We start from the raw sequence: 14,498 nt of genomic DNA, 5'->3' as shown, positions 1-14,498 counted from the left end.
CTGGAGTGACCAATCACGCTTCTCCATCTGGAAATCCGATGGATGAGTCTGGGCTTGGCGGTTGCCTGGAGAACGGTACTTGTCTGACTGCATTGTCCCGAGTGTAAAGTTTGGTGGAGGGGGGATTATGGTGTGGGGTTGTTTTTCAGGAGTTGGGCTCGGCCCCTTAGTTCCAGTGAAAGGAACTCTTAATGCTTCAGCACCAAGAGATTTTGGACAATTTCATGCTCCCAACATTGTGGGAACAGTTTGGGGACGGCCCCTTCCTGTTCCAACATGACTGAGCACCACGCACAAAGCAGGTCCATAAAGACATGGATGAGCCAGTTTGGTGTGGAAGAACTTGACTGGTCTGCTCAGAGTCCTGACCTCAACCTGATAGAAGACCTTTTGGATGAATTAGAGCGGAGACTGTGAGCCAGGCCTTCTCGTCCAACATCAGTATCTGACCTCACGAATGCGCTTCTGGAAGAACGGTCAAAAATTATAACAAAAACAGGACTGCTGAACTGCTGAGGGCGCCCGCCAGCGAGTCCTCAATGAATGGGAGTGAATGGAGCTCAACGGCTAAAAACGAAGTTAAAATAGTTTCTAATCTCTGAACCAGAGCTTTTTTTCTGAACCAGAGCTTCTAGACAGTAGAGGGATGGATTTTATGGATATCAACTCCATATCAACTCGTTCATTTTGGACTCGCTCGGGAGCGCCCTCTAGCGAGACCAGCAGAGGTTCTAAAACGCGCTTCGTCATGTTCTTCATAACTTTCATATTTCACAAGCTACATTCAGAAGCTGGGCGTCGTATGAGGCTGTAACTCTTCTCTCCAGTCAAGTAGATGGTGATGTCATTTTAAACCCTTATAATAAAAGAAGCCGAACTCAGTTTGTTTTTCTACTGAAAGTCGACCCATTTTCCCCCAAATCTGAGCTATAAACTATAAACAGACGGCGTTGCTTCAGTGATCTGCTCTGTAAACATTGCTTTTATAAAATAACACAAAAAGCGTCTGAGATTTTTGGCTTTCAGCAGTAAATTGTAAGCATATAGTGATGTGTGTAGGTCATAAACCATGTTCTGTTAATCTGAGGGGAGCTTTTAAAAATAAATAATAAATAAAATACAAATTTACATTTATTTAATGTAGTTGCTGAATAATTTGCCATACGATTTGGTCATGAAAATTCAGATGGACAAACCAACATATATATGGCGTGTCTTCGGTGATCTGTTCTGTAAATCAATATTTGTATTAAATAAAAACGCTCAAAAATCAGGTGACTTTTATTATGCCCCGCGAATCCCGGGCTCCGTCCAGTCTGAGCTCCATCCCTCAGATTTCAGGCACTAGCCGAGCTGCGCTGTGACTGACCGTTCACTGATCGCGGAGCCCGAACTGGACGCGGACCGTCTCAGGTTGGAACAATGTTCACTGCGATAATCCGATGTGATCACAGCGATATCACTAATATCACTAGAAAAGCGCCTACTGGGTTCTGTTGTCAACTTTCGGCCGTTTTCACCACTGTTGTTTTTCTCGCTAGCCGGCTCGCTAACTAACTGCGAAGCGTCTAAATCGCCAGCTTCTCGCTCGAATTCCCGCTTTAATTCTCCCTTTTCTTCATACGAGGTGCCAGAAAGTCCCAGCCGCTCCATTTAAGGTGGAACGGGAAGCTGAGCCGAGAAGCCGGCATTTAGAAAACCGACTACAGCCTCGCTCGCTGGGTTAGCTGACGTTAGTTAGCCGTTAGCTTTCACCGAGCACCCGGCGAAATCAGTGCTCGGCTAACTTCATCTAATACCGGCCGAGCGCTGGGAGGTTTAGACCTAAACGCGAGGTGTGTGTCGATATTAGTGCGGGTGAATAATCGTCTTAACGCTTTAACGCGAAAGGTTCTACGTGCTAGATCCGTTTTTATGTTTAAAATGGAGTCGCTGTAGCTTAAACTTAGTGGAGCGTCTGTCCTCAGCCAGAGACGCTGGAGGCCACTGGGGGACCAGGCTTGGGGTTCTTAAGCTTGGGGTTCTTAGTGTTTATCCAGTGATGGGAAAAGATGAAAGTGCAGTTAAACATGCTGATAATCATTTGAACATTAAACGGATCTATACAGAACTCAGGACTCTAAACAGAAGCATCCCCTTTAGTAAAGAACCCTTTGTTTATATTTGAATATTGGCGTTGTGATGGTGGGGTGTTTAGTGCGGAAGGTGAGATCTGTCTTACGGAGACCCTCTGGTGACATCCTGTAGAAATAGAAAATAATGCTCTAATCACTCTTTGGATTGAAGGAAAATGTTCATATGGTTCTGTGTAGCACCAAAAAAAGGGTCAAGCGTGTAACAATAGAACCCTTCATGGTGCTATGCAGAACCATTTACGACATAATCTGAATCAGTCTGAAGAATCATTTCACTGTGCAGAGAACCATTCACGCATGAAATGGTTCTGTAGATAACCTGTTTGAAAATGGTTCTATGAAGTACCAAAAGGGCTTCTGCTGTTGTTATGATGTCAAGTTTGTGTTTTTGGTGCTATATAGAACTGTTTTTAACATATTGTCCATCAGGCTAAAGAACCCTTTCATCACGCAAAGAATAATTTAAGCATGAAATGGTTCTCTGTAGAACCTTTTGGAAAATGGTTCTGTTATTGTTACCATGTCAAACTTGTAAAAGTGTAAGAACACTTTTTGGTGCTATACAGAACCATTTTCCAAGAGGTTCCATGTTCTCCATCAATCTGAAGAACCTGAAATGCATTAAATGGTTCTGTATAGAGCTTATTGTTCTAAATAGAACCATTCCTTTTACTGAAGATCCCTTGGAGAGCCCTCTCTGTTGAGAGTGTGTGGTGCTGCTGACTCACCTAACTCGTCAGTGTGGATTTAAAAATAAATAAATAAACATAAAAATTTGTTCCTGCAGCATTAAAGTAAAATTAAGTTAGAGGAGTCGGTGAGTGGCCTTACGCTGCCGTCTACATCAGGGGTTCTCAGTCTTTTTCACCCCAAGTCGTCTGGAGGTCGTCTGGCTTCACACACACATGAACTTGAGTGACATCCCGTTCTTAACCATGGGGTTTAATATGATGTCGGCCCACCCTTTGCAGCTATAACAGCTTCAACTCTTCTGGGAAGGCTTTCCACAAGGTTTAGGAGTGTATTCATGGGAATTTTTGACCGTTCTTCCAGAAGCGCATTTATGAGGTCAGACACTGATGTTAGATGAGAAGGTCTGGCTCACTCTAATTCATCCCAAACCATCCCTGGCTCTCTCTAATTCATCCCAAAGGTGTTCTATCAGGAGGTCAGGACTCTGTGCAGGCCAGTCAAGTTCTCAAAATCTCTTGGTGCTGAAGCATTAAGAGCTCCTTTCACTGGAACTAAGGAGGCCGAGCCCAACTCCTGAAAAACTTTACACTTGGCACAATGCAGTCAGACAAGTACCGTTCTCCTGGGAACCTCCAAACCCAGACTCGTCCATCGGATTGCCAGACGGAGAAGTGTGATTGGTCACTCCAGAGAACACGTCTCCGCTGCTCTAGAGTCCAGTGGCGGCGCTTTACACCACTGCATTCCACGCTTTGCATTGTGCTTGGTGATGTAAGGCTTGGATGCAGCTGCTCAGCCTTGGAAATCCATTCCATGAAGCTCTCTATTCTGATCTTGAGCTGATCTGAAGGCCATATGAAGTTTGGAGGTCTGTAGTGATTGACTCTGCAGAAAGTTGGTGACCTCTGCACACTATGCGCCTCAGTATCCGCTGACCCCGCTCTGTCGACAATCAACAGTAGTAAGACACCTTAGTTGATCTCTGTTTCTTCATTAGTTTATCAAGTTGAGTTTGTCTATTTACGTCGTGGATGAACACAGATCTTTGCTATTATTTTATGGCTCATCTGTCGTTTTTATCAGCTGCAGCTCAAGCTGCAGGAATGTTATGAAGTCAGATGTTAAAACCGGCAGATTATACTGACAGTGCAGCACCGACATGCCACTAGAAGACGAGGAAAGCCGGCTCTACTGATGAATTTCCCTCGTTTCATTATAAAATGCGTCCCATCAGCAGCGAATTGAACAGGCTTCGGTTGGAAGCAGGGTGAGACCTGCAGGTTTCCGTTTGTGTGGAGTGTTCACACACGGCAAAATGGAGCAAACTAAAGAAAAAAGTCTGGTAGGTCCCCTACGAACTGCTGCCTCATGGAATCCTGGAATTGGTTTCTGTGTGTGAAAGAAGGAAAAGATATGAAGGAGTTCGGCTCTCTCGCCCTTCTGCTTCCATTGTCATTGTCTTTTTGTGAGCGAGCTTTAAGAGGCGTTAAACTCTTTCGAGTCTGTAAGTTTTTCTAGCGCAGAACGTTTCATATCAAACTCTTCTGAAGTTTTTTTTGTTCTTAAACATTTAATTATACAGAAACTTGGATAAATCACTGACGTTCGGATAAAGTGAGCGTGCCGTTACCTGTCTTATGTTCTTTACCTCGTAGAATTACAATAATTTGGGCAAAATAAAAGCAACTAGTGATGGTGGAGACAACACATTAGAGATCATACTCATTTAATACTAAATGAATCTAATTTATTTATCTTACAGCTGTGTGTCTAATAGATTTCAGCTGTAAGCAGTGTTATCAGTGCTGTTCTCAAGAAATAATGAGTTGACTTTTTTTTTTAAAGGCAAGATTTTCCTTTGATATTGTAGCTGACGCGTCCTTTGTGTTTGTATAATGTAATAAGAAGTGTTTGTAACTCAAATGTCTCATCTTTATTCCTAAGGTACGGACTGGAGGAAGTAAAGAACGTGTCTCAAACCCTGGATAGACTCGTAAGTGATTAGTTGCTCCAACATCTGTTGGGTAATGCCTGTGGATATGAATAAATTCTTCAGTTATTCAAAAAATGATTTTGTAATTGTTCCAGTAGCAGCAGCTATGTAGTAACTGTAAATGTATTAAGTTATTGTACGTCAGTGTGAATCAATGTATTTACACACATCAAAGATAATTGTTTTAACCAGAATTAGCCTGATGTTTTAATTGAGCTCATGATTTCTGACACTGTGCTGTTTTTTCCTTTGTCAAGAATCTTGTCGACTTGAATGGACAAAAAGACCAAAAGTACGCAGGTATAGTTACATTTGAATCTTTATTTAATAAGTGAAGTGAAGAAAACCTTTGATGATGATCTTGTCTTACGTTTTCTAAATTTCTCATTATCCAAATTCAGTTAGACTAAATCAGCCCTTTGGAAACTACGTTATGCCTGTAAAAAAGAAGAGAAAGTCCTCTGGTTCTGAAGACCCTAGCATCAGAAAGTGTAAAATTACCAGGTAAGTCTAGCGCCCATGAAGTCTGTCCTTCTCACAGGTTGTTCAATACACTACATTTCCAAAAGTATTCGCACATCTGCCTTCACACGCAATCCATGGGGTTTAATATGATGTCGGCCCACCCTTTGCAGGTACAACAGCTTCAACTCTTCTGGGAAGGCTTTCCACAAGGGTTAGGAGTGTGTTTATGGGAATTTCTGACCGTTCTTCCAGAAGCGCATTTGTAAGGTCAAAATCTCTTGGTGCTGAAGCATTAAGAGCTCCTTTGACTGGAACCAAGGGGCTGAGCCCAACTTCTGAAAAACAATCCCAGACCATAATCCCCCCTCCACCAAACTTTACACTTGGCACAATGCAGTCAGACAAGTTCCGTCTCCTGGCAACCACCAAACCCAGACCTGTCCATTGGATTTCCAGACGGAGAAGCATGATTGGTCACTCCAGAGAACACGTCTCCACTGCTCTAGAGTCCAGTGGCGGCGCTTTACACCACTGTATTCCACGCTTTGCATTCCACTTGGTGATGTAAGGCTTGGATGCAGCTGCTCAGCCATGGAAACCCATTCCATGAACCTCTCTATGCTGTTCTTGAGCTGATCTGTAGGACACATGAAGTTTGGAGGTCTGTAGTGATTGACTCTGCAGAAAGTTGGTGACCTATGCACACTATGCGCCTCAGTATCCGCTGACCCATTTTATGTGGCCGAGTTGCTGTCGTTCCCAATCTCTTCCACTTTGTTATAATCCCACTGACAGTTGACTGTGGAATATTTAGTAGTGAGGAAATTTCACGACTGGACTTGTTGCACAGGTGGCGTCTGATCACGGTACCATGCTGGAATTCACTGAGCTCCTGAGAGCGACTCATTCTTTCACTAATGTCTGTTGAAGCAGTCTGTAGGCCTAGGGGCTTGGCTTTATACACCTGTGGTCATGGAAGTGATTGGAACACCAGAATTCATGATTTGGAGGGGTGACTGAATACTTTTGGCAATATAGTGCATTCTAGAAAAAGGAGATGATGTTCTAAACTTCTAAAGTGTGTTACTGTAAAAAGGTCTTAAAGTAATTTTGGGCCTGTGGACTGTGTTTTAATTTGGGGTGCTGAAATTTTAAGCAGATTTAATTTAAACCTGACATGAATAATGTTATATTAAATTATTTTAAATTACTTGCTGTATTTCCATTAGATGTCTTTCATTTTACATCAAACAGAATGTATCAGAGGACTATGATGACAGAATATTCATATAGCTGACACATCAGGCTGCTGATGCACATCCTCTCTCTGCCCTCTCATTCTGGATGTGCAGATAAGCAGAGAATCAGTCAGATTGGGAGATAATATTTCAGCTGTTCTGTGGTAGATTATTTTTATAAAGTTTTAAAACAATATTGGGCTGCTTCTGGGTTCAGAATGGGCCTCTATCTCTGCATATACCTTCTTTCTTTGACTCCCAACCTGGTTTGTCTTAGTGATGAGCCTGCAGCCCCCTCAGCACCCCCACTTCCCCCGTGCTGGTTTGGGTCATTTCTGACAGTCCATTCTTTATGAAATGTTCCACAGTGTAAAGGGCAGCTTGTGTTTTCAAGTATTGCTTAAATAAATAAACAAACTAAATGAAGTAGTGTTTTGATATGATGGTGCCATTGCAAACTAATGAATACATGAATTGGTTCTTTGCTGAAATGGTTCATGTTTTGATTGTGTGTGTATATATACATATATATACACACACACACACACACACACACACACACACACACACACACACACACACACATATACATATACATATACATATATATATATATATATATATATATATATATATATATATATATATATATATATATATATATATATAATGTGTGTATAATTTATTTTTTTTTGATAACATGCTTTTGTTTGAAAGACATTTTTTTTGCTGATGTTTTTCAGCTGGTATTTGTGATGGAATGAAAATGGAAGCAATTAAGCTTGAATTTTTGGTGATATTTTTTATTAAAATCTCTCCGTAACCTTCCCTCCCCAGTTACTGTCGGACACAAACTCCAGGAAGACTGATTAATCCGGAAGATCAGTTCTCTAGCAAGAAGTGCCTTGCATGGTTTTATGAGTATGCAGGTATATTGTCCCTGTTAATTATATGATAATTCAGTGGTTGAGATGTAAACAGAGCCATTCAGAGTGATTTCGTGTGAAATGGTTCCTTGTAGAGAAACTTATAGATTTCTTTACATTTTACGGAAAAGAGGTTTTCATTGAAGACTATTTTTGCTTCGTAATGTGCTTCCTGCATGCCCCCCCCAACATGAATGGATATAATAATAATAATAAAGCCAGAACTATCACAAAAAAATCAGGCAGTGTATTTTTAAGCATTTCATGCAATTACGTTTTGTGCAGGAGCTTTTAGAGTCATTAAACTCTTGAGTTGGTAAGTTGTTCTAGAACAGAACACCTCATGTGATACCACTCTGAAGTGACATCTTAAACGTTTAAATATACAGAAATGTTGATAAATCACTGGCATTCCCTTTAAAAATACAGATCAAATGTGAATTAAGTAATAACACACACACCCCACTTGACTGAATTATTGATCACTTAATTGGTATTACTCTCCTCAGGGCCTGATGATGTGGTGGGACCTGAAGGAATGGAAAAGTTCTGTGAGGATATCGGGGTTGAACCAGAGAACGTAAGTTTGTTCATTTCCAAAACCAAAAGCCGTGTTGTTATATATATATATATATATATATATATATATATATATATATATATATATATTTGAAATGTTTTAATAGACCAATATGAATGGTCTAAATTGTCTCTTCAGTTCACTTAAAAAAAAAAAAAAAAAAAAAAACTTGCTTAAAATTCTGTTTTTTTGTGTCTTGTCCAGATTATCATGTTAGTCTTAGCCTGGAAACTTGAAGCACCAAATATGGGATTTTTCACTAAAGAAGAATGGCTCAAAGGAATGACTCTACTGCAGTAAGAACACTTTAGTGGCATAGTGGCCTCTCTTAGTTACCTCCAAGACTTCTTTTCCCCTCCTTTTTTTAACCTTAAACATACATTTTCTTTCAACTTGTTCATCTCTTTTCCTCTTGATTTTCTTTTTTTCCCATATGTATTCAATCATCTATGCCATATATACCATCAGAATTCTTGTGAATATAGCTTACAGACATTCTAGTCTGACAGTTTCTGATAATGTATCTGAGCTGACCATTTTTTGGTGAAAAATATGAAGTAAATATGTAAACAGATTTTTGATCCAAAATGGCCAAAATTCTAAAGATATTGATGTTCTTTTAGCGTTTACATGTCAAATGATGATGTTTTGAGAAGCCTAGTGTCTCCAGAAAATAACAATATATGGCATATGTAGCTAATCCCTGGAAGCGATTGGGAATGACAGCAACTCAGCCACGAAGTGGTCGGCCACGTAAAATGACAGAGCGGGGTCAGCGGATGCTGAGGGCCATAGTGCGCAGAGGTCACCAACTTTCTGCAGTCAGTCACTACAGACCTCCAAACTTCATGTGGCCTTCAGATCAGCTCAAGAACAGCGTAGAGAGCTTCATGGAATGGGTTTCCATGGCCGAGCAGCTGCATCCAAGCCTTACATCACCAAGCGCAATACAAAGCGTGGAATGCAGTGGTGTAAAGCGCTGCCACTGGACTCAGTGGAGACGTGTTCTCTGGAGGGACCAGTCACACTTCTCTGTCTGGCAATCCAATGGATTTTGACCTTACAAATGCGCTTCTGGAAGAACGGTCAGAAATTCCCATAAACACACTCCTAACCCTTGTGGAAAGCCTTCCCAGAAGAGTTGAAGCTGTTATAGCTGTAAAGGGTGGGCCGACATCATATTAAACCCCATGGATTGCGTGTGAAGGCAGATGTGCAAATACTTTTGGAAATGTAGTGTATTGAACAACCTGTGAGAAGGACAGACTTCATGGGTGCTAGGCTTACCTGGTAATTTTACACTTTCTGATGCTAGGGTCTTCAGGTCCATAAAGACATGGATGTGCCAGTTTGGTGTGGAAGAACTTGACTGGCCTGCACAGAGTCCTGACCTCAACCCGACAGAACACCTTTGAGATGAATTAGAGCGGAGACTGTGAGCCAGGCTTTCTCGTCCAAAATCAGTGTCTGACCTCACAAATGTCCTTTTGGAAGAACGGTCAAAAATTCCCATAAACACATTCCTAAACCTTGTGGAAAGCCTTCTCAGAAGAGTCAAAGCTGTTATAGCTGCAAAGGGTGGGCCCAGCGGGCCGAGTGAATACTTTTGGCATATGGTGTAGCTGTGGAACTCTCTGCCTGCCGTGTGTTGGCATTTCAATATTGACCTATTTTCACTCCGAAACAGATGTGACTGCACAGAAAAGTTACAAGGCAAGCTCGACTACCTGCGCTCACAACTGAACGACCCAGTTGTGTTCAAGAACATTTACAGATACGCCTTTGACTTTGCCAGGGTGAGCCTCATTTCTTTTGTATATTTGTTTATAGTCTGAGATGGTGTGAAGTAGGCTGCACAGTATCTACAAAATAAACTAGCGATAATATTGCAACATGTTGCAATTTGAGTATGTCTATTAATATTCCAAACGCATTTGGTGAATATACAGAATGCTTTGGCTGAAGGAATGTGACATGGTTGAAGATTAGTCTGCATTCTGCAGCTTTCTGTCATATCAGTAGGGTAATACGATTACCACTGATGACGCTGAGTGAAACTCACTTGTGTCAAAATTTAATTTACTTAATTGTGGTGAAGTCGTAGCTCAATTTGATGGATTTTTATTGGAAGGTATGTATGTATGTATGTAAATGCTCACTTCTAATGCTTGGCATTCTCCTTTTCTCTCCGTTTTTTCCGTCAGGATAAAGACCAGCGTAGTCTAGACATGGACACTGCAAAATCCATGCTGGCGCTGCTGCTTGGAAGAACATGGCCCCTGTTTCCTGTGTTTCACCAGTTTTTGGAGGTTGGCCTGTTTATTCTTTGTATGATATTGAAATGGTTATGGATAATGCTGAGTGATGCATCGATCAGGCATAACATTCTGACCACCTCCTTGTTTCTACACTCTTTGTCCATTTTATCAGTTCCACTTACTGTATAGGTGCATTTTGTGTACTTTCTCTGCGTAGTTTTTGTCCTGGTTTTAAATGTGGCAATTTATCAAAGATATATACACTGACTCCAGCAGCACTGCTGTGTCTGATCCACTCAGACCAGCACAACACACACTAACACACCACAACCATGTCAGTGTTGCTGCAGTGCTGAGAATGATCCACCACCCAAATAGTACCTGCTTTGTGAAGGTCCATGGGGGTCCTGACCACTGAAGAACAGGGTAAAAGGGGGCTAACAAAGTATCAGAGAAACAGATGGACTGCAGTCTGTAACTGTAGAACTACAAAGTGCACCTATACAGTAAGTGGAGCTGATAAAGTGAACAACGAGCGTATAAACAAGGAGGTGATCATGATGTTAGGCCTGATCAGTGTGTATAGGTGTGCAGTGTTACTTATCCTGTGATAAATCTGAAAAATGTTGATTTTGAATTTTATTAATGCTGGCCAATGTTAACTGTCTGTTAATGTTACTGTGTGAAGTACATGTCATTGCCCCTTTTCTTTTTCTCACCTTTAGCAATCCAAGTATAAGGTCATGAACAAGGACCAGTGGTACAACGTCTTAGAGTTTAGTCGTACTGTAAATCCAGACCTCAGTAATTACGATGAGGACGGAGCCTGTAAGTCTCATATTTCTGTCTTTCTGGGTAGTTAATCATTTATCAGTGTGCATGATTCACGGTTTCTTTTTGTAGCCTCATGCCTTGTCATCCATCACCAGAGGTTCCTATTCCTGGTTCTGGAGGACTCCCTGACCTGTTTTGGTGTTCCCTGCTCTAACAAACCTAGTTCAACTCATCAGCCAACTAACAAACAATTTAACTTTACAGGAGAGGGCAAAAAACATTCGTACCCTTCAGTGGCTGTGTTTAAATGCAGAGATATTTGCCAATCCGATTGAATACATTCTGATTACAGATTAAGACTGAGGTGTTTATGCTCACACTGTTCAACAATCTGACAGAAAATCTCTGTTTACATGCTCACTACAAATAATCCGATCCAAAATTACGTACAAATGTGAAGAACCGCTTAGAGTAAACGTTACCATGACAACCACTGAGCTGAACAGCAGTGAGCGGTGCTTGTGTTTTTAATTGCTTTAAAATGATGTCAGACTCAGGAAAATGTCCTTCACATGTCCTTATTAAAGAAGGCAGAGAGGAAGACATCGTGCTCTGAGACATCTAAGCTGGACGTCTGTACCACCGCCGTCTTTTAAAGATCAGAGCATAAACTTCATCTCCTCTGCAGACCAGTTTCTGCCCAAACGTGTTGAGCAGTATAAACTCTCACTATGACGCAACGCACATACAGAATGGACTTAAACTTTCCGATAGGGAATGTAATCGGATACAGGCGTTTACACGGATATTATTCTTCTGTTTAACGGGTTATTTACAGGATTATCCACCTCAGTCAGTTGGATCGAAACTGTATTCCAAATGGCCTCAGTCAGACTAGAAGTGTATACATGGACGTGTTCTATTCCGATTGAGCTATTAGTCGGATTATTAGTGGATTATTAGGCTGCATGTAAACGTGGCTAATGTAAATTAATTTATAGATGTGATTTTAGAGCATTTCTATTGATTCATTGGTGAAATGTTCACAAAATAATAAACAAAAATGGAGATACAGATTCTTTGGACAGTGATCTTTTTAAACATTCCAAAATACTGGAATGTCGGGAGGTAAACAAGAAAACCTTGGAAATTATTTTCTTACTGAGCAACAGGAGAATTTACAGTATGGATTATCATCATAGAACCGCCCACTATTCACTGCTGATTCATAGAGAATGTGAAGTTAATACATAATTCTTTAAAATTGAGTTTTGTCAAGTTTAAATGAGTAAAGTGACAGCCCTGCATGTAAGAGCTGTTGGCTGGTTCTGCTCTTTTGTCTTTCTTTAACTGTTTCGCTGCAGTAACTCCGTGTCCTCTTCCCTCCTCAGGGCCGGTGATGCTGGATGAATTTGTGGAATGGCAGAAAGCCAGACTGGCGTTATAGCAGAAGCTGGTGATGTCTGTGAAATTCAAGAGCAAGAAAGAAGAAGCACATCAGTGGAAGCTCTCTCCACACTCAACAGTCCGGAACATCACGCTCCTTTCCAGGACTGCCGCCCTGTTTCCTGAGCCGCTGGTGGACCCGTCACTACCCAGAGACTCTTACAGTGTTAATTTAACTATAAAAGGAAAACGTTGGAAAAGGGGAACTGTTTTTTCATATGTATCACATCTGTTGCAGCAGTTACATTGCCAGTGTTGTATGATCTGGTGGAGGGAAGTCATCTGTAATAATGTAATTTTTTTTTCCCTATTCATTTTTTTTTGAGCTTTACCTTGTTTATAGTGTTTTCAGAAGAAATAAAGGAATTGTATGTAAATATTATTTTCTCGACGGCTGGTTTGAAAAGCAATTCAGATTAGTAGTGTTGTAGTACTCTAGTTCAGTCTCTGTCTCGTCTCCATCTCAACATCCACTTGAACTTGGCCTTGTCTCGGTCTCAAGGCCTCCGTCTGAGAACTGAAAACAGAACCCGTTTTCTGCTGTTTGCATGTCAACAAAATCGTCAAATGGAATAAAACGGTCCTTTCCGAAGAATGCAAACCCTAACTTAACCAGGGGACCAGCCGTATGTCTGGAGAAGTGACGTTTATTCGTTTGCGTGCAGGTACCAGACACCCAGCCAGCCCATAAGACGCTGGGCTGATGCGGTTATATAGCAGGACTGATGCCAAGATTAGGCTCAGCCTATACATGACAAGTGACAGGTGTGACAGACGTGACCATGTAGGGATAAACAAGAATAGACAGAATAATGTTCTAAATACAGTGACGGTGCAGACACAATACTGAATATAATGACATATAACACAACACTAAACACAAAGCCTGCCACACAATCCCATCACATCCCACCCCATATTAGTACTACTAATTTTTTTTTATTAATTAATGAAATATTATACTAGTTATAATAATGGCGACATGATGGAGTGGTGGGTAGCCCTGTCGCCTCACAGCAAGGAGGGCCTGGGTTTGAGTCCCCAGCCGGGCAACCAGGGTCCTCTCTGTGTGGAGTTTGCATGTTCTCCCCGTGTCTGCGTGGGTTTCCTCCAGGTTCTCCGGTTTGCTCCCACAGTCCAAAGGCATGCAGTCAGGGCAATTGGACATGCTAAATTGCCCCTAAGACGGAATGTGTTTGTCTGCCCTGCAGTGGACAGGCGACCTGTCCAGGGTGTATCCTGCCTTACGCCTGATGACAGCTGGGATAGGCTCCAGCACCCACTGCGACCCAGAAGGAGAAGCAGATTAGAAGATGTGTGTGTATTAACAATGAAAATGAATGTTGGTTGGTTTATATTTAATTGACCTTAGGTAGTTATTCTGACAGTGCTGGACGAAGTACACAAACCGTATAATTGAGTTAAAGTACAGACACCCAAGGTAAAATATTACTCCAGTAAAAGTAGAAGTTTCTCCCTTTAGACCTCCACTTGAGTAAAAGTACTAAAGTATTTACCTTCAAATGTACTTAAGTAAAGATAAATTAACGCAATTTAGTTCCAAGTTTAAGTTTAATAAAAACTGGCTTTAAACTCAGGATCACAAATGAGCTCCTTTACTATATTGATCTGTAGGTCTCTGTTCATAAACATAAACCAGCCCAAACTAATTTACTATAAAATGAAATGGTAGAAATTCAGAAAAAAGCCGCGTAATTCACGACTGCATATGTGGACATATTTCTATATTGTGCTCTATTTACACAAAGTTAGGTTAGTTCATCATTTATGTTGAACAGACTCTCCCAAGATTTTACGCTGCTGCTCTGACGTTGAACCGTGTGCTGCACTGGGTTGGTATGACCAACAGGTCAAAACCAGCTCTAAACAAAGTGACCACTGTGCCCTGATTGGTGCTCTTGCTTCGTTCTTCTTTCATTTCTGACATGTTACAATTTTACACACACAGAAACTAAAAGTTTTAGAAAAA

The 14,498-nt window shown here is 41.2% G+C and overlaps 1 protein-coding gene across 2 annotated transcripts; it reads left to right on the top strand.

Moving 5' to 3' along the window:
- Nucleotides 1-1,297: 1,297 nt before the first annotated feature.
- Nucleotides 1,298-12,890, top strand: dcun1d5 (DCN1, defective in cullin neddylation 1, domain containing 5 (S. cerevisiae)). 2 transcript variants are annotated; one of them, XM_017719516.2, is made up of 11 exons: nt 1,298-1,413; nt 4,773-4,821; nt 5,079-5,113; nt 5,223-5,325; nt 7,362-7,453; nt 7,960-8,030; nt 8,235-8,326; nt 9,718-9,826; nt 10,235-10,339; nt 11,014-11,116; nt 12,454-12,890. In XM_017719516.2, the coding sequence occupies exons 3-11, from the start codon at nt 5,095-5,097 to the stop codon at nt 12,507-12,509; spliced, it is 750 nt and encodes a 249-aa protein (XP_017575005.1). In that variant the 5' UTR covers nt 1,298-1,413; nt 4,773-4,821; nt 5,079-5,094; the 3' UTR covers nt 12,510-12,890. The 2 variants fall into 2 exon arrangements, with proteins under 2 accessions (XP_017575005.1, XP_017575006.1); XM_017719517.2 differs by having other exon boundaries at nt 5,079-5,121.
- Nucleotides 12,891-14,498: the final 1,608 nt, after the last annotated feature.

The sequence above is a fragment of the Pygocentrus nattereri genome, chromosome 7 (genome assembly GCF_015220715.1).
Source record: "Pygocentrus nattereri isolate fPygNat1 chromosome 7, fPygNat1.pri, whole genome shotgun sequence".
Lineage (NCBI taxonomy): Eukaryota > Metazoa > Chordata > Actinopteri > Characiformes > Serrasalmidae > Pygocentrus > Pygocentrus nattereri.
This window is presented reverse-complemented; position numbering and strand designations above follow the sequence as displayed.

What these genes read in the sequence shown, in the direction of transcription:
- dcun1d5 (XM_017719516.2), top strand. An exon ending in AAAGGAATGACTCTACTGCA is followed by an intron (nt 8,327 to 9,717) that starts GTAAGAACACTT and finishes ACTCCGAAACAG; the next exon opens with ATGTGACTGCACAGAAAAGT. An exon ending in ACGCCTTTGACTTTGCCAGG is followed by an intron (nt 9,827 to 10,234) that starts GTGAGCCTCATT and finishes TTTTTCCGTCAG; the next exon opens with GATAAAGACCAGCGTAGTCT.